The sequence below is a fragment of the Pipistrellus hanaki genome, assembly GCF_964339955.1.
Source record: "Pipistrellus hanaki genome assembly, chromosome: 18".
Taxonomy (NCBI): Eukaryota; Metazoa; Chordata; class Mammalia; order Chiroptera; family Vespertilionidae; genus Pipistrellus; species Pipistrellus hanaki.
The window spans coordinates 27,148,128-27,172,901 of record NC_140520.1 but is presented as its reverse complement, the minus strand read 5'-3'; the positions used below and the strand labels follow the sequence as shown (position 1 = coordinate 27,172,901).

At 41.0% G+C, this 24,774-nt stretch overlaps 1 protein-coding gene across 3 annotated transcripts; it reads left to right on the top strand.

The window, feature by feature from the left end:
* Positions 1-839: 839 nt before the first annotated feature.
* On the top strand, positions 840-20,240 carry LOC311612546 (uncharacterized protein). Of its 3 annotated transcripts, XR_014793304.1 has the most exons (7): positions 840-1,845; positions 9,708-9,789; positions 9,917-10,051; positions 12,052-12,119; positions 16,427-16,500; positions 17,854-18,139; positions 19,135-20,240. XR_014793304.1 is itself a non-coding variant. In XM_084865576.1 (6 exons), exons 2-6 carry the CDS (start codon positions 9,766-9,768, stop codon positions 17,880-17,882), a joined length of 330 nt encoding a protein of 109 aa, XP_084721702.1. In that variant the 5' UTR covers positions 840-1,845; positions 9,708-9,765; the 3' UTR covers positions 17,883-20,240. The 3 variants fall into 3 exon arrangements, 2 of the variants coding, with proteins under 2 accessions (XP_084721702.1, XP_084721701.1); XM_084865576.1 differs by having other exon boundaries at positions 17,854-20,240; XM_084865575.1 differs by lacking the exon at positions 840-1,845 and having other exon boundaries at positions 8,518-9,789; positions 17,854-20,240.
* The last annotated feature ends 4,534 nt before the right edge of the window (positions 20,241-24,774 follow it).

Here is a 24,774-nt window from a genome sequence, read left to right as displayed (position 1 = left end):
CCCTATGCTGCTCCCTCCTCTGACTCTCTGACCCTGGTCTTTAAGCGGCAGATTGCTATATCCCTGTGGTTCATGTGACGTCTTCCAGTTTTCGTGCTGTTCTGCACATTTCCTTTTAGGTTTTTACCTACCGATCATCTAAACGTAGAAGTCCTACCGGGCCTTTAAAGTCAGCTTTAGTATAACTCACATGTGTCAAACACAAGGCCCGCGGGCCAAATCCAGCCCGCCAGGCCTTGCAATGTGGCCCGCACCGCGCTGTCATCACTGCACTCCGCTGTCAGTTTATGACATTGTCAGTTTATGACTGTTCAGTAAACCATTCGGCCCGCGATTTAGGCTGGATTTTAGATTTTGGCCCCTTCTCTGATTGAGTTCGACACCCCTAGTATAACTGAACCGGAAATCTGCCCACTCTCTCCACGCGAATCCTCTGTGCATTCTACCCCAGATAATGACTTCACCATCCGAATGAGAAGTTTGGACACTGATCTAGATTCCTTCCTCACTGTCTCCATCTAATCTCCCACCCAGTTCTGCCAATATGACCCCCAGATAACTTTTTAAAAATATATATATATTATTGATTTTGTACAGAGAGGAAGGGAGAGAGCTAGAAACATCTATGAGAGAGAGTCATCGACCAGCTGCCACCTGCACACCCCCCACTGGGGATATGCCCGCAACCAAGGTACATGTCCCTGACCAGAATCGAACCTGAGACCTTTCAGTCCACAGGCTGATGCTCTATCCACTGAGCCAAACCGGTCTCGGCTCATGTTATGTCTCTAAACCAGGTGTTTTTAACACGTAGGCTTTGGAGGGGAGGGTAGGACCAGAATCGAACCTGGGTCCCCTAAGTCCCCAAGCCGACGCTCTATCCATTGAGCCACACCGGTCTCGGCGACCCCCAGATAACTTTTAAAAATTATTCCTAACTACTTACCCCCTACTGTCTACATTTTTAAAAAAGGTTATCTACCAGAAACCTTCAAGAAACATGAACAACACATAATAGGCAATCCAAATAACTTCTGGAAAGAACTACCCCTGATGCTACTATACAATGTTGTACTGAAATTCTTTTTTTTTTTTTTTTTTGGGGGGGGGGGGGATCCAAAATTGATATTTACAGATAGATTCTTACCTATAAAATCCAAAAGAATACAAAGGTTCAGCTGAATGAGCAGACGGATCAAATACAAAAAAAAACAAATTATCCTAGGACCCATTATGAAAAATAAACTAAAACGGCAACAAAAGCTGGTAGGTTAAATGTAAAAGGACATGTGCAGAACAGCACGAAGACTGGAAGACTTCACAGGAACCACAGGGAAGACTCCAATTCATGGAGCAAAAACCACATTACCAGACGGTCTCAATATCTTATTAGTATCAAATCTAGGCAAATTAATCTACACAAAAAAAACACACACAAATCCCGGAAAACTTGGCCACGTGGCCACAATCTTGTAACAGAACCTGAAATGAAATCTCTAACAAATTCCGGGGGGTAAATGCTGCCATTTGTTGACACTCTGTTATAGAATTTGGCCCCGCGATTTGAGATTCCGGGCAACATTAAGCCAACCCCTGGCCCACAGGCCTGGCTGCAGGCCCGGCTGCAGGCCCTGCGCCGGAAGAGCCACGTGGGCCCCGCCCCTATCTGTGTCGTGGACAGAACGTTTCCGGCGGCTGGCGTGTGCACGCATGCGTGGAGGCCCCGCCCCGCCCACCCCGCTCAGTAGCTCGTGGTCCAGCGTCGGGCATCAGCTCCCCTCTTTCCTCTGCACCCTCGGCCCGGCTGGAGCCGGCCCAGGACGGTCGTTTCCCCTGCAGTTTTCAGTAAGTGTGGCCGGGCAGAGGCCGCGCGGGCATTTTCTTTCTCCCTTTCCCCTACCTCCCTCTCCAGCAGGCCTCTAAGGTCAAAGCCATGATGGTGGGCCTCTCATTCCCAAGTCAGGCTGCGCCCAGCACTCAGGGTTCCCCCCCAGGAGATGAGCCCTTTCTGGTAAGCGTTTCTTACTCATAGTCATTGGCTTGTCATATCTATAGTAGTAAATCCTCAATATTGTGGGTGGTTTCTGCGACTTGAAGCAAAACTAGTATCAGGAAAGTCATTGTAGCATAGGCTGATATTAACCAGCACCATTCCCAGGGCATCTCGTCAACCAAACCAGGTTGAGTAACACCACGTTATCGGAGGTCCTGCTGAACTCGGCAAGGTGTGACCTTGGTCTGACCCTGTTCTCAGGTCTTGCTCTGCCTCCCATTTTGAGGGCCCGCAGACACCCCCACCTCCGCCCCCCGGAAATGTTCTTTCCTCCAACTCCCTTTGGGAACCTACTCTTTGTGGCTGCTTCTGAATCTTTCCACTTTGCATGAAAATCTCTCCCAAGGACCACCCATCTCGGTGCAGGGTCCCTTCCTAATCTCTCCTCTTATTAAATAAACAATTAAGGAAAGAGTCCCTTAAGAATAAGACATTGACCTAAGCGTTTTACACGTATTTTATTTCATCACCGCACCACTCCATAATGAGATACCGATGAGAATACCGAGGCACAGAGAATTGACGTAATTTGCTTGCAGTGACAGCTGGGTGTGATGGAGTTGAAATGTGAATCTCCTGGGCAGCTAACCCAAAACTGATGCTGTTACCACTTTCTCTTTCCCATACACCTGGGCATCTCCCTTCTAGCTGTTTTTCATGAGGAATTCTTTTTTTTCCAGATGCTCTCTAGAAAGTTCCTGTTTCTGAAAAGTTAGCCATTGTCTACACACTTTTTCAGAGCTGTCCACACTGGCCCTTGAGCGTTCCATTTTTATCAGGTATCTAAGCTCTGAGTTCAGTAATACAGATTTCACACCCTCAAAATGTACTTGATGCTTCGTTAGGTACTTCTCACCCAGTCCTCATTCATCAACCTTCTTCCCCTGCATGTCATTATTGTTATCACCGGCTACCGCTGGCGTGCGCGCATGTTTGTTCTCAGCAAACACTTGAGCAGTTTGTATAAGACAGAATGATTGCAGCCCTCTCCTCCGAAGCCTACGTGTTAAAAACACCTGATTTAGAGACATAGCATGAGCCGAAACTGGTGTGGCTCAGTGGATAGAGCGTCGGCCTGCGGACTGAAAGGTCTCAGGTTCCATTCCAGTCAAAGGCATGTACCTTGGTTGCGGGCACATCCCCAGTGGGGGGCGTGCAAGAGGCAGCTGATCAATGATTCTCTCTCATCGATGTTTCTAACTCTATCACTCTCTCTTCCTCGCTGTAAAAAAAAAAAAAAATCAATAAAATATATTTAAAAAAGAGTTATCTAGAGACATAAGATGAACTGCAATTCAAAAGGCAAGACTAAGCCAGATGTGAAGGGTCTTTATCTTGTAGGCAGTGTGGAAACATTGGAGTATAAGAAGATAAGTCTGGCCGAAACCGGTTTGGCTCAGTGGTAGAGCGTCGGTCTGCGGACTGGGGGGTCCCGGGTTCGATTCGGTCAAGGGCATGTATGTTGGTTGCAGGCACATCCCCGGTGGGGGTTGTGCAAGAGGCAGCCGGTCGATGTTTCTCTCTCATCGGCGTTTCTAGCTCTCTATCTCTCTCCCTTCCTCTCTGTAAAAAAAAAATCAATAAAATATATTTAAAAAGAAGAAGAAGAAGAAGAAGAAGAAGAAGAAGAAGAAGAAGAAGAAGAAGAAGATGATAAGTCTGGCAGCAATGTGAAGGATGTGGAGAAAGGCAGTGAGACTCAGTAGGTGACAGGTGGAATATTTTAGGTAGGTAGATGAGGGGTCTTAAAGGGCTGTGCCAAGCAGTATTGGGCTTAGGAGGAATTTGCAAGGACAAACCAAAAGGACTCGGTATCTGACTGAATATGGAATTGAAAGTCAGTGGTAACAAGGCTTGAGGCTAGTACTGCTGCAGGTACGTCCTTTCTCTGCTTTGTCTTGTATTTGATTGTACTAAGTCTGTGGACCGCAAACCGCGGCTCGCGAGCCACATGTGGTTCTTTGGTCCCTTGCGTGTGGCTCTTCCACAAAATACCATGGCCTGGGCGAGTCTATTTTGAAGAAGTGGCGTTAGAAGAAGTTTAAGTTTAAAAAATGTGGTTCTCAAAGAAATGTCAATCGTTGTGCTGTTGATAGTTGGCTCTGTTGATCAATGAGTTTGCCGACCATTGTACTTGGTCATTTCTATAACATACATGCTCTAACAGGAGGTGTCTTTACTGATCATGTTGGACATTAAAAGCACAATAAGAGGATTCTACAAACAACTTTATACTTAGATGAAATGGATCGCCATCAAAACTACCAAAATTCACCCAAGAAGCAAGAGATAAGCTGAGTAGTTCTATACCAAAAAGAAAAACTCTCCAGTGCCATGTAGTTTCACTGGCAAACTTAACCAAACATTTGGTTAAATTCACCAGTGAAATTAATTACTATTTCTAAGACAAAGTAATAGTCATTCTACGCAAGCTATTCAGAGAATAGAAGAGGAAGGGAAACTTCCCAATTCATTTTAGTAACCTAACGTTTCCTGATACCAAACGTTTTTGGTATACCAAAACCAGATTTTAAAAAACCAGATTTAAAAAAACCAAAGCCAGATTTAAAAAAAAAACTGAAAACCAAATCAGTGTCCCTCATAAACAAAGATGCAAAAAAAATTCTAAAAAAATAAAATAAAATTAGCAAATTGAATCCAGCAGTGTGTCAAAGAAAAACACTTTGTGACTAACATTTAACCCAGGAATTCAAGGCAGGTTCAACAATTGAAAATAATATATCTTACCATATTAACAGACTACATAAGAAAAACTACATGTTTCTATTAATAGCTGCAAAAAAAACAAACACTTGGCAAAATTCAATATTGATGATTTTAAAAACTCAGCACCATGAACACAACAGATTCAGCTGTGTTCTTTAAAAAAAAAAAAAAAGAAAAAAAAAAAAAAGAAACTCAACCAACTTGAGGAAAATCATATTTGGAGTCCCAAACAGAGTCTAATCCATCTAGAAGTGGTTGGTTCTTTAAAAGCTGTAGAAATGACTACTGTTTGTAATCCAGAGAACTAGCAGTGTCACTTGCTTCATAAAGGACTCAGTAGCTGGAGCTTCTGGCCTGGCTTGTGCTTCCCAAATAAGTTTCTTTGCACCTGCAATTCAGCACCCCTGCTCCCATCTCCATCAAAGAGGCTACATTGCTAAAATGGTAGTGAGATGGTGAAGAGTGAGGAGAGGTGGTGGTAACATTTGATATGGTCTTGATAGTCTCTCCAGGAGATGGCATTCACTACGTGTGTGTGTCTCTGTGTGTGTGTGTGTGTGTGTGTGTGTGTGTGTGTGTGTGATTTTAGAAAGGGAGAGATAGAAACATCAAGAATAAGAGAGTGCAGCCATTTTGCTTAAGAAGAAGGAAAAAAAAAGAATGAGAATCATTGATTGGCTGCCTCCTGCATGCCCCCTAGTGGGGATGGGGCCTGCAACCCGACCATGTGTCCTTGGCTGGAATCAAATCCAGGACCCTTCCATCCACAGGTCAGTGCTCTAGCCACTGAACCAAACCAGCTAGGGCTCTTTACTTTGCTTTCTGTCTTAAAAATTATCTCTGTTTATAGAGAGCAAACAAATAGAATGTGTACTTAAGTTACATAAAATATGTACCTGTGTTCATATCAGTGTTCCAAAAACAAACAAATGAATAAATAACAAACTAGGAACTCTGATAAAAGGAATCTACAAAACCTAGAGCTAACATGCTTAATGGTGAAAGGCTGAATGTCCCCTACTCATGATATAATATTGTATGTCAATTATAATTCAATTAAAGTTGTTATTTTTTCTTTTATCTTTATTGCTGAAAATATTACAGATGTCCCCCTTTCCATCGTCCCCATTAATCTCCTCAGCCCCGTACCTGCCCCCCACCCAGGCCTTCACCACACTATTGTCTGTGTCCATGGGTTACGCATGTATGCATGTAAATTCTTCAGTTAATCTCTTCCCAAAACCGCCACTGCCCCCCTCGCCTTCCCTCTGAGATTTGTCAGTCTGTTCCATGCTTCTGTGTCTCTGGATCTATTTTGTTCATCAGTTTGTAAAATTGTTTTTAAAAGATCATATAGCTGTGCTTTGTGGAAGAGAGACTGAATAAAAGTAAAATCAGGAGACCCAGTTATTGGCTGTTAACAGTACTTCAAGTAAGAGATTTTGGCAGTTTGGGCTAGAACAGACTTTCTCAATTTTGTCATTGGGGCTGGATTATTTTATTTTTTTTAACATATTTTATTGATTTTATTTATTTATTTATTTATTTACAGAGAGGAAGGAAGAGGGATAGAGAGTTAGAAACATCGATCAGCTGCCTCCTTACACACCCCCTACCAGGGTTGTACCCACAACCATGATAAATGCCCTTGACTGGAATCGAACCTGGGAACCTTCAGTCCACAGACCGACACTCTATCCACTGAACCAAACCAGTCAGGGCGGGACTGGATTATTTTAATTGTGAAGAACTTTCCTGTGCATTTTAGGATATTTAGCTATATCCCTAGCCTCTTAACTACTAGATTCCAAGTAGCAACTTAAATTGTGACAAGATTCCAAGTTGTGATAACCAAAAATTGTTCCAGACATTAAAAAACAAACAACAAAAAAAAACATAGGCCAATAAAACAGAATAGAGTGCCCAGAAATAAACTCATACATATATAGTCAACATATCCTTGACGAGGGTACCAAAATCACAATGGGGAAGGAAGTACTTCTTCAGTAAATGGGAATGGGAAAACTGGACAGACACAAAAATCGATTAAAGCTTAAATATAAGACCTGAAACTATAAGACTTTAAGAAAATATATGGAGCCAAAACGAGTTTGCCTCAGTGGATAGAGCGTCGGCCTACGGACTGAAAGGTTCCGGGTTCAGTTCCGGTCAAGGGCATGTACCTTGGTTGTGGGCACATTGCCCAGTAGTGGGTGTGCAAGAAACAGCTAATCAATGTTTCTCTCTCATCAATGTTTCTAATTCTCTATCCCTCTCTCTTCCTCTCTGTAAAAAATCAATAAAATATATTTTTTTTAAAAAGAAAAGAAAACATAGGGTATAAGCTCCTTGACATCTGTTTTGGTAGTGATTTTTAAAATTTGGTTTGTGTTTTTAATCATATGACTGTGTTTTGTTATATGTCATATCTTGACACTCCCCTGCTTAAAAGCCTCTAGTCGCTTCCCACTATCTATATTAATCTATACTAATAAAAGGGTAATATGCTAATTAGACCAGATAGACCAGATGTCTTCTTCCCTGATGTCCTTCCTGACAGAGCTGGGACCCGGATGGCACTGCCATGGGTTCCGGGTGCCTGTGGCCGGCAAGAGGGAGGGAAGCCTGGGTCCTGGGTACAGGGGCTGAGGCAGAGTGGTTAGGGGCAATCAGGCAGGCAGGTGAGTGGTTAGGAGCCAGAGGTCCCGAATCATGCACTGGGCCTCTAGTATAATACTTAGGATGAAATCTCAACTCCTTAACATAAAGTTGATTTTATTTATATAATTTTTTTTTTTTTTTTTTTGCTTCCCCCTGTGCAACCTGCTTCAATGCCAGCAGCCTATGGGAAGAGGCTGGGCAATGGTTGGAGGCCACAGTTTGCTCTGGCACAGGGCATATGAGAGACCCAGGGGGACAGGCCTGCCATCCATCCAAACCCGTGCCCGGTTTTATACTTTTACATTGCCTGGTCCATGTCTACCTCTTAGCTCAGTGCATACCATTCCCCTTTGAAGACAGTGCTTGAGACTGACTTTCCATCTTTCTGAATATCAAAAAAATGCTAAACTTGTTCCACCTCAAGGCCTTTGAACTTATCTTCCATCTGATCAAAAGTTTTTTTCCTACAAGTTTTTTCTTTCACATGGTTGGATGGTTCTCATCTTTCAAATCTCAGGTCAAATCTCAGGTCACCTATTTAGAAGCAGACATTCCTGCCCAGCAGGGCACTTCCATTATAGCACCTCTTTACTTTCTTCCTAACAATTACCCGTAGAAATCATTTGGCTTCTCCTCCTGAAGCTAGAATATAAGCTCTGTGGATGTAGAAATCTGGTCTGTTTTGTTCACCACTATATTTCTAGTACTGGATTGGGGGCTTAGTAAATAAATTAGGTGTATGAATGCATGTATTAGGAAAAAGTCTCCAAAGAGCTTAGTTTTACTTTAAAGAGCAGAGTGATAATAGATGTCCCAAGGAAAGTGTTTATTAGAGATGAGGGATTGAAGAGCTGGACAAATAAAGTAATATATTCATTGAAATAGTGTGACTAGGTGAGATTTCTAAGAGAGCACTGCTTCTCAAAGTGTGGTGTCACGGCTTCTTGAATTGCTCGAGGTCTCCCTCCAGATGTTCTAGTGAAGATCTCTGGGTGTGGAGCACAGGAATTGCCTTTTTAAAGCTTCTTTGTCTTTTTTATGTGTATTAAAGTTTAGGAATAGTGATAGAGAGGAACATCAAAAGCTTCATCCTAAGATGGCCTGGGTTAAGGGTGGGAGGGAAACATGAAGCCTGAGGAGATCGGAATGGTGGGCTGCAGGTGCCAGGGAGAACACCGGGTTCTGAAGGGCAGCCACAATCGCAGCCGTCCTTCCTCAGTCTGTTAGTCTGCTTGTGCTGCCACAATGCTACAGTTCCACAGGCTGCACGGCTTTCAAACAGCAGGAATTTATTTTCTCACAGCTCTGGAGGTTGGAAAGTCCAAGATCAAGTTCCAGCAGAGTTGGTTTCTGGAGAGAACTCTTCCTGGCTTACAGAGAACTCTTCCTGGCCTCCTTTTTGTGCATCCTCACATGGCCTTTTCTACTTGTGTTGCTCCTGTGTGTGTGTGGGGGGGGGGGGGGGGGGGGGGAGGGTGTATCTCTTTTCTCTTAGAAAGCCATCAGTCCTATCAATTAAGGGTGCACTGCTATGACCTTATTTAACTTCACCTCCTGAAAACTCTCTCTAAATTCAGTCATATTGGGTTTAGAGCTTCAATAGTAAATGACTTTTGCACGAATTAACTGGAAAAGTTCAGTCTGTAACAGTTGGTGTTTCCTTTCATTAATGAAGAAAACCAGTTTGACTAATGTAATCCATAGTATCACCACAGCAATACTACATTCTTGTTCTTGTAGATTACAAAGCAAAATTCAACTAAAACAGGGTCCTGCCGGGACCGGTTTGGCTCAGTGGATAGAGCGTCGGCCTGCGGACTGAAAGGTCCCGGGTTCAATTCCAAGGGCATGTACCTTGGTTGCAGGCACATCCCCAGTGGGGGGTGTGCAGGAGGCAGCTGATCGATTATTCTCTCTCATCAATGTTTCTGACTCTCTGTCCCTCTCAATTCCTCTCTGTGTAAAATCAATAAAATATATTTTTCTAAAAATAAAACAGGGTCCTTATTTTGATAAAATCTGTATGAGATTTTTGCCAAGGTTATGGAAATACATACTTGACTTTTGTTTTGATGGCAGATATGCAAATTAGGGATATGAATGGTTATCATTTAATAGAAATATAAAACTACTTTATGAATGACTAACACCTGACCCTCTTTCCATTCAGAAAGAATTTAAAATGTGGTTTCTATTTTCTTTGTTCCAAAAGCCATTATTTTGCTTTTACATTCTCTAATGACTTGTCAATATTTTGGTGTTACAGCCATGGCAGGCAGGCTCTGTAGACATGAGTAAGAAGTCCCCACACACCAGTCCTGAAGATGCCAGGACCAGCAGAAATGAAGGTAGGAGCTTTTCTCACTTTAATGACTTTCCAGCAATTTCACATACGTTCTATAAATTATTTGTTTCTCTTTCATTTGTTGCTAATATGTGAGAGACTAATTGTGTCATATTTGATATCAATCTAAGGCAAACACAAACAAACGGGGGAAAAAGAGCAAAGCCAGAAACACCAACATAGATCAACATCTTACTCTTCAGATGACCGTGTGTTTCCCTCTTCTTCTTCGTCTTCTGAAAGCGAGACAGATTCAAGTATTAACGGTGTGTTTATCACCCTGTTAGGGTTTTTTGTTTATAAGTTAAATTATTTAGAGAAAAAGTATTAAAATCCTTTATAACTTCTGTTTATTCAACAAACGTTTATTGAGAATACTTCACTGTGCTCCAGGCATAATGGTCAACAGGCCATGACCCCATCAGCCAAGAAACTTTTATTTTGTTGGACAATAAAGACCAATAGTTCATTACAATATAGGTGAGAGCTGTGACTTGGTTTACATGAGTTAAGGAGACCAGGAAAGACTTTAAGAGGAAATTCTATCTAAATTGAGAATTGGAGGGAGAGGGGGTATTTTCTAGACAAAAGCCAGGGGAGTAGTATTCAGGAAGGTTTATTATAAGCTAAAGGAATTGAATGTGCTAAATAACCACTGTTGACATTTGGGTTTCTTATTCTTAAGTAACATGCTTTCACTTCTATTTCTCGATTTATCAGTTGGCTAGTAGGAGTTCTTGGTTGTAAGTAAGGGAAACAGCTCTGGCTGGTTTAAATGGGGAAAGCATGAGAGGACATTGAGTAACCACAGAATTGCCAAGAAGTTAGAGAATTAATCTCTGACTCTGGATAGGAACAAAGTGAAACTTTGCAGCTAAAACCACAGGCAAAGTGGTTTAGCTGCACAGAGCTCAGTCTGCCAAGGAGACACTGTGACCACTGCCATTCCTATACCTGGATCCCTCAGCCTGCAGGGCCATGGGCACCAAATGCCGCCACTGGCATCCCTGCCACTGCAGCCACTAGACACTGGGTATTTCTGCCATCACTACAAAGTTCATTCTTTTTTTTCTTTTTTAAAAATATATTTTATTGATTTTTTACAGAGAGGAAGAGAGAGGGATAGAGAGTTAGAAACATCAATGAGAGAGAATCATCGATCAGCTGCCTCTTGCACACCCCCTACTGGGGATGTGCCCACAACCAAGGTACATGCCCTTGACCGGAATCGAACTCGGGACCTTTCAGTCTGCAGGCCGATGCTCTATCCATTGAGCCAAACCGGTTTCGGCAAAGTTCATTCTTAAGTATCTCTGCTTCTTGTGTCACCAGCTCCTAGGCAGTGATTGACTGAGCCTGATCACATGCCCATGTCCCAGCTGCATAGGAAACTGGAAAAGCTAGTATTGGCCTTTTCAGCACTGACAGTGGGAGGCACACAGAAGAACCTTCACCAAACATAGAAAGGAGAATCAGATACCAGGCAATCAAATTATAGCAAATGTTCTCCACATTCAGCTTTATGTAATATCCATGATTAGTTCACATTAAATTACTCCTTTGTCTCACCTATTCTTTCCTCTCAGTGTGGGCTAGTCGTAGTATAATTAGTTCTTCCATTAGTTAATTTGGCATCAATATTATACTTGTAATTCTATTTTCTGTTCCATCAACTTTAGTTAGTTATTTTACTCTCTTTTATATAGGTACTCCCACCCTTTCTTTACTCCATCTTTTCTCCCTGCTGTATATATATTTTTTATTTTCAGTTGTTAATATTTATAGTATGATCTACAACCAAAAGTAACTCATTTATTTTTTTGTTCGTGTTCTCACTTTAAAGGTTCAAAACTAATCAGCATTTAAATTACTATCGCACTATAAATATTGTTAGTGCAGTGTCAAATTGTGTGGTAGGGTTATATTCCCTTTCGTGGACCTAATGTCCTGGTTTCTGGGACTCAAAGGAGAATGTTTCCAGTCATGATATCAAGTGCATTGATAGTTCATCACTTGCTTAAAACCATGCCATGTGTTAGTATTACTTCATATTGGAACTGACTTTCTTGTATAGTTTGGTTTTTCTTAGGGTTTCTAGTTCTAACATTTGTTTTTTATTGTTGACAGGAAGTTAATGTAACGTTACTATAACAAAAAGATTTCCCATCCTTTGATCATGAAGTTTATTTCTTTTCCCTAGAGATGTTCTTGCTTGCCTATTATAAATTAGACCATTTCTAATTCTTTTAAAATCTAATTCTTTTAGATTCTACCACCAGAGAAGTTAATACTAAAAGAGGACCAAAAAGGAATAAAAAGAGAAAAGAAAGAAAAGTAGGTAACTGAATAATTTAATATAAAATTTGGTTATAGGATTCTGTACCTTATTAATTAAAACAAAATCAAGGAAATTTTAAAAAATATATTTTTATTGATTCCAGAGGGAAAGGGAGAGAATTGATTCGCTGCCTCCTGCATACTCCACACTGGGGATTGAGCTCACAACCCGGGCATATGCCCTGACTGGGGATCAGACCATGACTTCCTGGTTCATAGGTCAGTGTCCAGCCACTGAGACACACCATGTGAGCTCTACATGGAATTTTAATGAGATACAAGGGAGGAAGTGTTTAACAGCATAGTTAACATGGAGCTAACCCAATACTGTCCTTTTTCTTAAAAAAAAAAAAAAAAACTCAGAAAACTACAGACAGATTAAAAACTTACTTCCCAGTTTTGAGTTCAGTTTCAGGGGTGAAGTGAAGTGGTGAGGAGGCGGGGGGCAGTCTGTATGTTTCCAAGGCGTGGATGGGGAGAAGATACTCTCAGTGTTGTCTGCTCATACAGGTATATTCTGGGATGTCTATCATTCTGTCTGGCACCGACATGTCTTTACTCCTCTCTGCCTGTCCCTTCGGGTATAGTGGCTCTCTCTGTTACTTCCATGTCACATGCAAGGACCTGGCATAATTCTGCTTCCTCACTGCCATTCAGATACTAAATGCAAGGCCGTTTAAAGCCTGGTCAGCATAACCTCCTCTCCCAGTCATGGTTAGATCCCAAGCCTCCTTCCCCCACCCCCCACCTTCGATTTCTGTGGGATTTTACTGCTTCCCCAGTGCTCTGTAAGTCAGGACACAGGGCCCTTCGTTTTAGAATCTATCAGTGTCTGTACTCTCAGCACTTCCCCACAATATCTTCTTCCCCTTAGTCTGGAGAAATTTCTGTTTTTATTGCAACTTGGACTCAGGTTGTTGGGAGGGGAAACAAATTCTTGTTCTCACCAGTTGTATTTTTTCCTAACGTGTTATCTACATGTGGAAGCTTCTCTAGTCCCCTAATGGCTTACTTACATTTTTAGAAATCAAGTTCAGGAAGACTTTTTTTTTTCCCTTCCATTTACTACCCTGGTTTATTTCTTCCTAAATCAATGAGCTCACAGCTGCCTAGCTACTTAAAAGGAGTATAGGAAGAGGAATAAGGAAAAAATGAACTAATAGAGAAAAAAGTATTTCAAAACTGTTATCCTGTGCTAGAAAAATTATTGAAATGACAAATTTAGGGAATAATATTTGCTAATATTTACCAATATTTACTATGTACCAGAGATGTTCTAAGAACTTTACATGTGTCAGGTAATCTTATTTAATCAGTAATTAAATAAGTACTAGTACTATTCTGATTTTACAGATAAGAAAACATACAGAGGAGTCAAGTAATTGTACTAGGTGTCTGTCTCTTTTTCAATGTCTCAGAACCTGTATTCAAACCCAAGAAATCTGGCTCTGTAGTTTACTTTTCCCCCCAGCAACCAGAAGCTTTATTGTTTCTATTTGATTTTTCTCTCTAAAAAAGCAGCCCATGAAATCTGAAATAAATAATAGCATGGGAGTCTCGCACGGGGCCCTTTCCCCTTCCTCTCTTCATTTCAGATAGTACTTCACTTAGCCACTCAGAAAGAATTTATTTTCTTAATATCCACTGGGTTCAGAATCATTGTCCCTTTTTGAATTTTCCAACCTGTCCAATCTGTCCACTTGACAGAATACTGGGACTGATCTCTTTTTTTTTTCGGATTTCCTGTCTTCCTGCCCTTTCCTCTTTTTTGAAAAAAATATCTGTGTCCTGGGCCATTCTTCTTCCTTTGCTGCCTTTTTTTTTCTCTTTGATCTGCTCCTGCAAAACCCTGTAGTTCATATAACTCTTTTTGGCAGGCTGCACACCCAGCATAGCCTCGAGTCCAGAGGAGAGGGAGCTGCAGCAGGAGGGGCCGGCCTGCAGGGGCTCCGGTGGGTTCACAGGAGGGCACATTGCAGCTCTTCTCTGAGCTCCGGGCAGAAGCTCGGGGCCTCTTTCTCTGGCCTCGAACAGGAGGACCAGCTGGGGGAGCGGGCTCTGTCCCCAGCACCACTGGAGTCCCCACATCTCCCTTCTTGTTTTCCCTTTTCTTTGATTCTTTTCTGTTCTGCTTCATCTTCTGTCTCCCCAGAGTCGTAGAGGTTCTGGAGCACAGGGGCCAGAACAGACAGGAGGGCCCCAGCCCCTGCTGGTGTCGGGCTCCGTGGCACGAGATGCTAAGCACACGCCCTCGCTTCCCTGTAGTTCACCTTAACTACTATGACATTGGTCCTCAAGTGATCCCCCCCCCTTTCCAAGGGACACTTGGAAATGCAGAGAGGGTATGAATCGGATTTTCATGAAGACTGGCATGGCTCAGTGGTTGAGCGTCAACTGTGAACCAGGAGGGGGCAGTTCCATTCCCTGTGGGGCATGCAGGAGGTGGTCGGTAGGTGGTTCTCTCTCATCATTGAAGTTTCAATTTCTCTCCCTCTCCCTTCCTTTCTAAAATCAATACATATATATACTTTTTTTTTTTAATATTGGAAAGAGTTAGTGGATAGGGGCCCAGAATGTTAAATGTTCTATCGTGTGAGGAATGGTTATGAACAATAAAGAATTGATTCCTCTAGAATCTACATAGAACACTTGTTGAGAAACCACACATTACAATGGTATAGGCTCTAAACTGCCGAGATTGACTCAAAAAGTTTTTTTAAAAAACATAGACTACTCTTTATGGAAAACATTGCAAATGTTACCTGAAAATAAATTGATAGGCAGTGGAAACCTAGTTCTTTTAAGATTTTTTTCAGGGAATAGGGAAGTCCGATATTATATATAACTAGAGGCCCAGTGCATGAAATTTGTGCTTGGGGGGGATGGGGTGTCCCTCAGCCCAGCCTGCACCCTCTCCAATCTGGGGCCCTCAAGTGATGTCTGACTGCCCGTTTAGGCCCAATCCCAGCTCTAAACGGGCAGTCAGACATCCCTCTCACAATCCAGGACTGCAGGCTCCCAAGTGCTTGCCTGCCTGCCTGTCTTCCCACTTGCCCCTAACTGCTTCTGCCTGCTAGCCTGATCACCCCCTAACCACTCCCTGCCAGCCTGATTGATGCTTAACTGCTCCCCTGCCAGCCTGTTTTCCCCTAACTGCCCTCCCCTGCAGGCCTGGTCACCACTAACTGCCGTCCCCTGCAGGCCTGGTACTGGCCAACTGCCCTTCCCTGCAGGCCTGGTCACCCCCAACTTTCCTCTTCTGCTGGCCTGGTGACCCCTAACTGCCCTCCCCTGCAGGCTTTATTGCCCCCAACTGCCCTCCCTTGCAGGCCTGGTCCCTCCCAACTGCCCTCTCCTGCTGGCCATCTTGTGGTGGCCATCTTGTGTGTTGGAGTGATGGTTAATTTGCATATTACTCTTAGATACGCTATTCTCTTCTGGAATATGAAAAGAAATAGATTGCCTTTTAATTAATTTTATGAAATTAACAAAGTAGGACAATTAGATTTTGAAAAATATTAGAGACAATGAGGAAATTTTATTATGATAAAAGGGGAAGATACAACAAGTATAAATGTATTCATGCTGTTGTGAGTTGAATGGTATCCTCTCCCAAATTCATGTTCACCCAGAACTTAAGAATGTGACCTTATTTGGAAATAGTCTTTGCAGCTGTAATTAGTTAATATAAGGTCATGCTGGAAAGGGGGACTGAGTGTTCTAAATTCCATGACTGGCATTGTTATAAGAGGAAAGGGCACACAGACATGAGTTCAGGAATAAACCCTTACATTTATGGCAGTTGACAAAAGTGCCAAGGTATTATAATTCAGCGGAGAATGATAGTCCTCCTAACAGATGGTTCTGGGACAATAAACTCTCCAAATACATACAAATGTTTTTGAAATATACATAAGAAATCTGTAGTCTTTGTTGTAGACTTCGGGAAGAATTAGGTAGCTGGATGACCAGAGTGAAAGGGGGACTTTTTATCTTTTAAATTTCAAACCATGTGACTATAATCACTACTGAAAAAATAAAGTCTATGCATTAGCCAATTTGGCTCAGAGGATGGAGTGTCAGCCGGCAGACTGAAGGGTCCCAGGTTCAATTCTGGTCTGAGGCACATTCCCAGGTTGCAGGCTCAATCCCCAGTAGAGGGTGTGCAGGAGGCAGCCGATCAGTGATTCTCATCCTTGATGTTTCTCCCTTTCCTTTCCTCTCTGAAATCAATAAAAACATGAAAGGAAGTCCTTGTATCTCTGACTTATTGAAGCAATCATTAATAGATTTTTGTTTTCTAGGACAAAAGATGAAACATCAAGAAAAAGAACAAGAAGGAAAAAAGGAGGAAACAACCACATATCACCTTCCCAAGGTCTCATGAACTTCCTGTTTAAGTTTATTTTATGATACTTTGGGTTTACATTTTTTCTGGTTTGACAAGAGCACAGCAGTTACAGTGTGCAATATGTTAAAGAAAAAAATAATTTTGTTTGTTGGTGACATACATTGTAAATATAATTCAAAAATTAGATTTTTGTCATCTCTTAAATATCTTGATCAAGATTAGTAGAGCAACCCACATGCTTCAAAACATCAAAAATGGCCAGTTAGATTATTGTAATCTTTTAAAAAGTACACACTGACATATTTTATAAAGCTTGTTAGAGTACTTTAGTATAATTAAAATACAGAATTTCAAGTTCTTAGAAAAGGAATCTGTTAAAAAGAAAAATATCCAAAGATTCTTAAATATCAAAATGACCGAGTTGGTTTTCATCTTCTGTCTTGTGTTGGAATAGTTAGGATACAATCTGCTCTTCTAAATCATCAGGTGCTTAGAAATTAAGTTGCTAAACATGATATCTAAACTTGAATATTTTATATCTGTATTTGTCATTACTCTTCTTTTTGTAGTTGTCCATGTTTTTATGGGCTTTAAGAAGGCAGAGACTTCTAGAAAAAGAAATACTGCCCATACAAATTGGATGGGTATCCAGAGCAGTGATTAATCTGTTTCAGATTAGCAGGTCATGCATGCCTCCCCAAAGGAGATCATAGTATTTGACTTGAACCTTGAAGGACACATAAGGTTCATTAGGTAGAAACTTTAGAATTTCACCTGGTAGTTGGCATTGGATTTTATTGTTATGGAATTAGAAATTTACTGATAAGCTTTACTTCTCTCAAAATTAATGCAATATTGATATTAAATACTTGACTGACTTGAAATAATTTGAGGTTAGAAGTGGCTGAAACATTCTAACATTCAAAGTAACTATCTCTGATTTGCAAATACAAGAAATTTATTACCTGTTACTTCCTTTGCTATTCTTTCTGTTCATTCTTTCCAATCCTTGTTTGTGGGTTTTCCCCAACAGGGCAACCTCTTAATTGAAATGTAGATTTTCATAGGTGTACTTTATTTTTCTCCCATTTTTTTAGGTCACAGAAAAGGGGGTTGCTGAAAGCCACTGTATATAAAATGTTTGTTTAATCTGATGGTAAACCTTGATGATTAATAGTATTAAAGTTTAATGACTATTTATTGAGTTTGAAGTAAAGCTCCACTGTTAATTTAACTTTGTTTTCAAGGTTTAATGTGCTCTCATCTTAACATAATGTTATCCAAAGTTTGTTTTCTATACTAAGTATCAAGAAAAGTGTAAGTATATATAATATAGCATGTTGTGAATTTATTCTAATCAGTTTTAATTTTTGTCTGCAGAGGGTCTGAAGCCAGACTCAACTTCTTGATTTCCAGAACCCAGCCTTTTGGTTTAAGTGGCCAATGAGGATGCAGAGCCCAAACTGAAACCACAGAAACACTGCGGAGCTGGGGAAGGCGTCTTGCACACCACGTCTAGACTCCGGAGAACAGTCTTCGCATCCTCTGTAGCAGGCAATAAAGGGTTGGGACGTCACATTTTGCTTGCAAAGGTCCGCACCCAACACGTGAGAGCCTGAAGCTCAAGGCGGTGGTGGCAATGGTAGGATGCTTACGCTGTCTTCAGGTACTGGGGAAAGAAACAGTCTGCTCTGGGGAATATGCCTAATAACTGCATCTACACTTACACCCAGTCCTACACAAAGCAGAAGACTTGCGGATGGCATGGGAAAGACAAAGGCTTACCCATGTGCTTCTTACTTAGAAGCATAAAACTCAGGAAGACTATTTTTAGTAATGTCCCCTTCTTTCAAGTAGTATCTGTTTTCATAATCTCAGTGTTGTGTGGAGCACGAGGTAGAGTTCTTTAACTCTTGTTGCTCTGTCCTGGTTACACATTGCCGCCAAAGTTTTCATCTCAAAGGTGATCAGTGTTTCATGAAATGAGGAGGAAGCAGTTCCCCGGGTCAGCCTTTCTGCTGCCTCTTGGGTTTCACACATCGGGCCCTTTGGGTTTGTGGGTGAAGGCATATCCAGTCTAACCATGTATTTGATAGTTGCCTTTAAAAGAAGGCCTTGTTAGAAGTGAGAGGGGGCTAAGTTTATATTTTTAATTGGAAGTTGAGGTATTATGTTGTTATTCAGGCAAAATACCTTTAAAAAATCTTAAATGCCATTTGCTGAGTTTAAGATTTTATCCATATTGCTATACTGTAGTGTCACTGAGTGCAATTCCTTGAAGGGTCCCCTTCCCCCCGGTAATAGCAACTCAAAACAAAAAACAATATTATAATTTTGTACTTAAAAATAATCTTTATCTTTGATTACAGAGGTTTAACATAATTATCCCCCTCCCCCCCGATATTGTCTTGGGCTCATAGTACTTATGTGTTGTTACTTCCTTATAGTTGAAATGGTGACTTTCTGGCATGTGTTATCAGAGGACTCAGGTGGGTTTTTTTTAATGTTTTTTTAACTGAAGAAATAAAGATATTTTAGTTTATGAATAGACTCCCCCCGCCCCCGGAAAACTAATATTCATAATTATGGGATGAGCATGAAGAAGAGTAAAATAAAATGTAGGCACGAGACATTATTTCAAAACTATTTTTTAATTTGTAGGCTAATTGAAATAGAGCACGTGCTTTCTGGAGGCGAGACTGACAGCACTGACGGAGGTCTGGACAGCACCCTTCTCTCCTAGCCTGCATTACCCAAGTGAATGGTGTTATAGCGGGTCACATTACTTATAAACCTCACTTTGGAGAACTGTAATGCTTTCCAAGATAGAAGTTAAATTGGCTGAATTGTAAACAATTTCAGACAAGCATGAGGTAGTTTTTATAAGTTTTTCATTATAGTTGACATGCAATATGTTAGTTTCAGGTGTACAAGATAGTGATTTGACATTTACAGAACTTATGAAGTGATCACCCCGATAAATCTAGTACCCACCTGATAGCAGAGAGGGTTTTAATGAAGAAAACCTGAAAAGAGGCTTGTAAAGTACGTTCTAGTAGAAAAACCTGGGGGCTGTGTGTGACCAGGAGCCGTGAGCCCCATGCTGATTGTCCCTCCTGAACTTTTCCTCTCCATTTCCTCCTCAGCAGGGGCTGGGGTTCCAGGAAGCTGATGAAGCATCAGGGCCCTGCCAAGGCCAGCGAGGTCCTTAGCACTGTGTCACATGGTCTTGAGCTTTCGTAGCACCAGGTACAGGGCGTCTTCCTGCAATATGGAGCCAGAGAGTAGGTTATGGAAAATGTCCAATAATTAGATATGTGAAGCTGTAAGAAATTTATTTTGATAGATATTGATGAAAAATATAAAGATTCGGTCCACAACTTGATACACTTGATAATGGAGCCTATAGAGTTACAAAGGCACTGTGCTTGTTGTTTATGGGAATCCTACAGAATAGAATTAATCTGAATTCTGCTTTATGTAGGGCATATACTTATAGCCGTACTACAGCTCATGTACCTGTGGGTGAGGACACTTTATTTTGCATCCTTTCATTTAAAAATGATTTTGATCAACCCTGAAAGAGGAAAAGCTGAATCTTTCAGTTCTCTATGTATAAAAAAAAGATACAAAATCATTACAAAGACATTTACACTCCTCTCTCCCCAAATAAGTAAATAAAGCAATATAGAGATAATGTCAAACAGTTAATAAAACTAGAATGTTTTTCTGGAAATTGTCAAGTTATAAAATTTGTAATTTCTGTTCTAAATAAATATTCACATCTGTAGTGCCTAATTGTGTATTCTTTTTCTTAGTGGGCCCTCCAAATTGCATATGCTTTATGTCCCATAAAACCTAGCTTGCCCTGGCCAGTGGTTAAGGCATCTGCCTGCACACAGAAGGGTCTTAGGTTCAATGCCCTGTCAAGGGCACGTGCCTGAGTTACAAGTTTGATTCTCAGCCCCAGGGACGCATGTGGTAGGCAATCAATGTGTGTGGGCAATCAATGTGTGTGACCCACATTGATGTTTCTCTCTCCCTCCCTCTACTCTCTCTAAAAACAAAAACAATGATACATCTACACAGTGGAATACTCTGCTGTAGTTTAAAAAAAAAAAAAAGTTCTTACCATTTGCAACAGCACGGATGAAGCTGGAGACCATTATGCTAAGTGAAATAAGCCAGAAAGATAAATATCACATGATCTCATTTATGGAATATAATGAACATAAACTGATGAACAAAAACAGATCCAGAGCCGAAACTGGTTTGGCTCAATAGATAGAGCGTTGGCTTGGGGACTGAAGGGACCCGGGTTCGATTCCAGTCAAGGGCATGTACCTTGGTTGCGGGCATATATCCCCAGTAGGGGCTGTGCAAGAGGCAGCTGATCGATGACTCTCATCGATATTTCTATCTATCTCTCTCCCTCTCTGTACAAAATCAATAAAATATACTTTTAAAAAAAAAAAAAGGAAGTGATATTTGAAAAAACAAAACAAAAAAAAACCAGATCCAGAGACAGAAGAATCGATCAGACGATCAAACCTCAGAGGGAAGATAGGGGAGGGTGGGGGTATGGGGAAGAGACCAATCAGAGGACTTGTATGCATGCATATAAGCCTAACCAATGGACACAGACAACGGGGGGTGGGGGGGGGGGTGAGGGCATGAGTAGGGGGACTGGGGGATAATGGGGAAATAAGGACACATATATAACACCTTAGTCGATAAAGAAATTTCTTTTTAAAAAGCCTAGCTCTGTCCCTGCTCAGTGTACAATGGAGGAGCTAAATTACATTGCTTTAGGAAGTTTTTATGGGCCAAGCCTGAAGTAGCCTTTCACATTCTGAAACGACAATCCCGGCTGCCTGTCACTACTTGAGCCAATTAAGCAGAGACAGGGTTGAATCATATATGAGTGTTTCTTCCAATACCGCGGGCAGGATGGGAGAGCAGCAGGTCATCCATAAAAATCTGCTCTCCACCCCACCATAAGCCAGTTGCTTATATTGAGCAGGACAAAAATTACATGGGGAAGTAGGCAAAAGGAATAAAAATGGGTATAATGGTTACAGATTACATGCAATTTGGGCTGGGGTACCCCTCTGGGACTCAATTGCTTGTGGACAACAAGGTGGTTCATCTTTCCATGATCACAGATGAGAATGTACCACATTCCAAGGTTGACTTCCAGGTGGTGGTGTATGGGAGGGGGTGAGGAGGAGAGATGTGTACAACTCCCAGCCAGGTTAGAATGCTTTCTTTAATCAGAACAAAACAATCACCGTTAACAGAGCATGATTAGTATTTCTCATAATAGCTAGTCTCCAATATTCTATTTCTGCCCCTAACACTCGGGAAAACCTGCCTCTTCCAGGAAGCCTTCCAGAGTGACTCAGAAGAGCTGAAAGCTCAGCTGAGTGTTCTCTGTCTGAAACGCTTAGAGATAGCCACACCCCTGCCCATCCTCTTATGGTGACTACACACAGAGGCACTCAGTAAATATTTGATGAGTGAATGAATGAAAGCATGAATTCCTAAGAAGTGTACTGATCACTTACTATGTATCAGTTACATCTTGGGGAATACCAACTGAAATAGGACCTGGCTTCATTGAACTTACAATGTAATGTTTGAAACAGATCGATACATGCCTCTATGTTCACTCATAGCTTCGCTCTGTCCCTGCCCTGTGCAAGTTGCAACTTGGTGTCCATATGCATCCATCTGACTGTACATTTGGAAAGTACCTACTGTGTGCCCAGAAGGGATCTCTAAAAAGCACCCATTTTAACCTGACTCGGAGGGTCAGTCTAAGAATTTCACAGGAGTGCAGGTTGCTTAGTCTTGCGCGCAGACCCACTGTCCGCACACTTGGGCTTTTTCCAATTCTGATTACTAAGCCAAATACATAGGATCACCCAGTTGGGGATACCCTGAGAGACTGAAGGGGGAAGTTGTTTTTCTGGAACCTGGGGATCAGAGCTGGGAGTGACTATAGGAGAGCCAGCTCTGAGGCAGCCCATCTCCACAAACCGGCATTGAGTGCCACAGAAAAGAAGGCTGGAGAGACCCGGAAGTCAATCCAGAAACACTGCCACCAGGAGCTGAATAAAATTAACTCTGTGTAATCAAAAATAAAGTAATACAAGAAATTAAGACACCACCTGCTTAAAAATCTGGACTGGCTTACAACACTGAGGAGCAGTGGAATGCAGGGAAGTGCAATACTATCCGGACTGGGAAACAGGCCTGCCAAACAGAACGATAGAGGAAGTGAATGACCTTCACTACTGCACATTTTTTATTTTTACTTATTTTCCTTATTTGCATCTTTTACTTAAACTAATTTTTCTTTTTTCCTCACTTGATTTTACCTTTTTAATTATTATTTTCAATCAGTATTACTACTACTAGTACTATTTTACCTTTTTTTTTTTTTTATATAAAGTGTCATTTTATTTTCTCTATTTTACTTTGGGATCAGTGTTCTACATCCTATTTTCATCTTTCCTTTAGCATCGTTTTACCCTATCTCAATTCTACCTTTATGCCATCACTCTCTTCCTAACCTTTTCCCTTTTGGTGTCCTATTTAAACACTTTCCTGCTTCAGATTTTCCCTATTCTTTCTGTTTATCCCCTGCTAAAATTTCACCCTACTTACATACCTAATTTCCAATCCCTTGCCCCAAGTCCATACACAACTCTCTTTGCTGTCATAACTGTTCAACAATTGTTTTTCTCTCTGTCCTTTGGTTGTTTGCTTGAATGTTGATCATATCAAATTCTTATGAGATTGTTTTTGCCTATTCTTTTTTTGTTTGGTTTGGTGTTTTTTTTGGGTTTTTTTTTTTTTTACTTCTGTTTTCCCTTGCCTCATTTAATATTAGTTGGTGGTATAGTCTGTATTAATATCCAGGTACTTGTTGCTCGAATTTGCTAGGATTAGTGGTTGTTCTACTGGAGTTTTCTCCTCATTTATATAATTGGTTCCCCTTTTCTCTCTCAGTCTTGTTCTTGTCTCTCTTACTTCTTTTTTCTTTTTCTTTTCCCAATTTCATTTTGACACTCCTCTTTTTCTTTTTCTTTTTACTCTTCTTCTTTCTCTCCTATTGCCTAATTTGCCTTTCTCTGGTGGTCACCGTTATTGGAGGTCATTAATATCATGAATACATTTCTGTTCAGTGCCTTGTGTTTTACCTGGATGTGTTGTATTTTGAACCTTTAAATCAATGCAGGGGAGAAAGAACTACATAACCAGACATCCTGAGAAGAGAGACCATGAAGAGACAAAGAAATAGCCTGCACATAAAAGAAAAGTAGGCATCACCAGAAAGAGAAATAAACAATATAGAGGCAAGCAACCTGTCAGAAAGAATTCAGAGAAATGGTCATAAGTGGCTGAAAATAATGGAAGACTAATTTGACAATATGAGTAAGAACCAAGAGGAAATGAAGAAGAACCAAAAAAAAAAACCCTCCTAGAGGATATCAAGGGATAGATTAACAGCAATACAATCATAGTAAGAGACTTTAATACCCCACAATCTCCATTGGACAAATCCTCTAACAAAAAATCAGTGAAGAAACATCAATCCTAGATGACTCAATAGACCAGATGGAATTAATTGACATCTTCAGAACATTTCACCTCAAAGCCACAGAATATACATTCTTCTCAAGAGGGCATGGGTCATTTTCAAAGATAGACCATATGTTGGACATAGGCGAAGTCTCTTCAAATTCAAGAAAATAGAAATCATACCAAGCATCTTCTCAGATCACAGTGGCATAAAACTGAAAATCAACTACAAAAAAAAACAATCCAAGGAAATCAAACACATGGAGACTAAACAGCATGCTATTAAACAATGACTGGGTTACCAGAGAGATCAAGGAAGAAATAAAAACATCATGGCAACAAATGACAATGATAACACAATAATCCAAAATTTATGGGACACAGTGAAAGCAGTTTTGAGAGGGAAGTTCATAGCTCTACAAGCCTACTGCAAAAAAACAAGTAATAATGGTAATAAATTACCTAACCCTACAACTCAAAGAATTAGAAAAAGAGCAACTAGAAAAGCCCAGTGTAAGCAGAAGGAAGAAAATAATAAAGATCAGAGTGGAGATAAATGACATAGAGACCTAAGAAACAATACAAAAGATCAACAAAACCAAGAGTTGGTTCTTTGAAAGGATAAACAAGATTGATGAACCTCTAGCCAGGCTCACCAAGAAGCAAAGAGAGAGGACCCAAATAAACAAAATCAGAAATGAAAGAGGTGAA

Excerpts from the sequence above, each read along its gene's own strand:
- LOC311612546 (XM_084865576.1), top strand. The coding sequence starts at position 9,766 with ATGCCAGGACCAGCAGAAATGAAG. Across the intron at positions 10,052-12,051 it reads GACAGATTCAAGTATTAACG|ATTCTACCACCAGAGAAGTT; the intron begins GTGTGTTTATCA and ends TAATTCTTTTAG. Across the intron at positions 16,501-17,853 it reads CCACATATCACCTTCCCAAG|AGGGTCTGAAGCCAGACTCA; the intron begins GTCTCATGAACT and ends TTTTGTCTGCAG.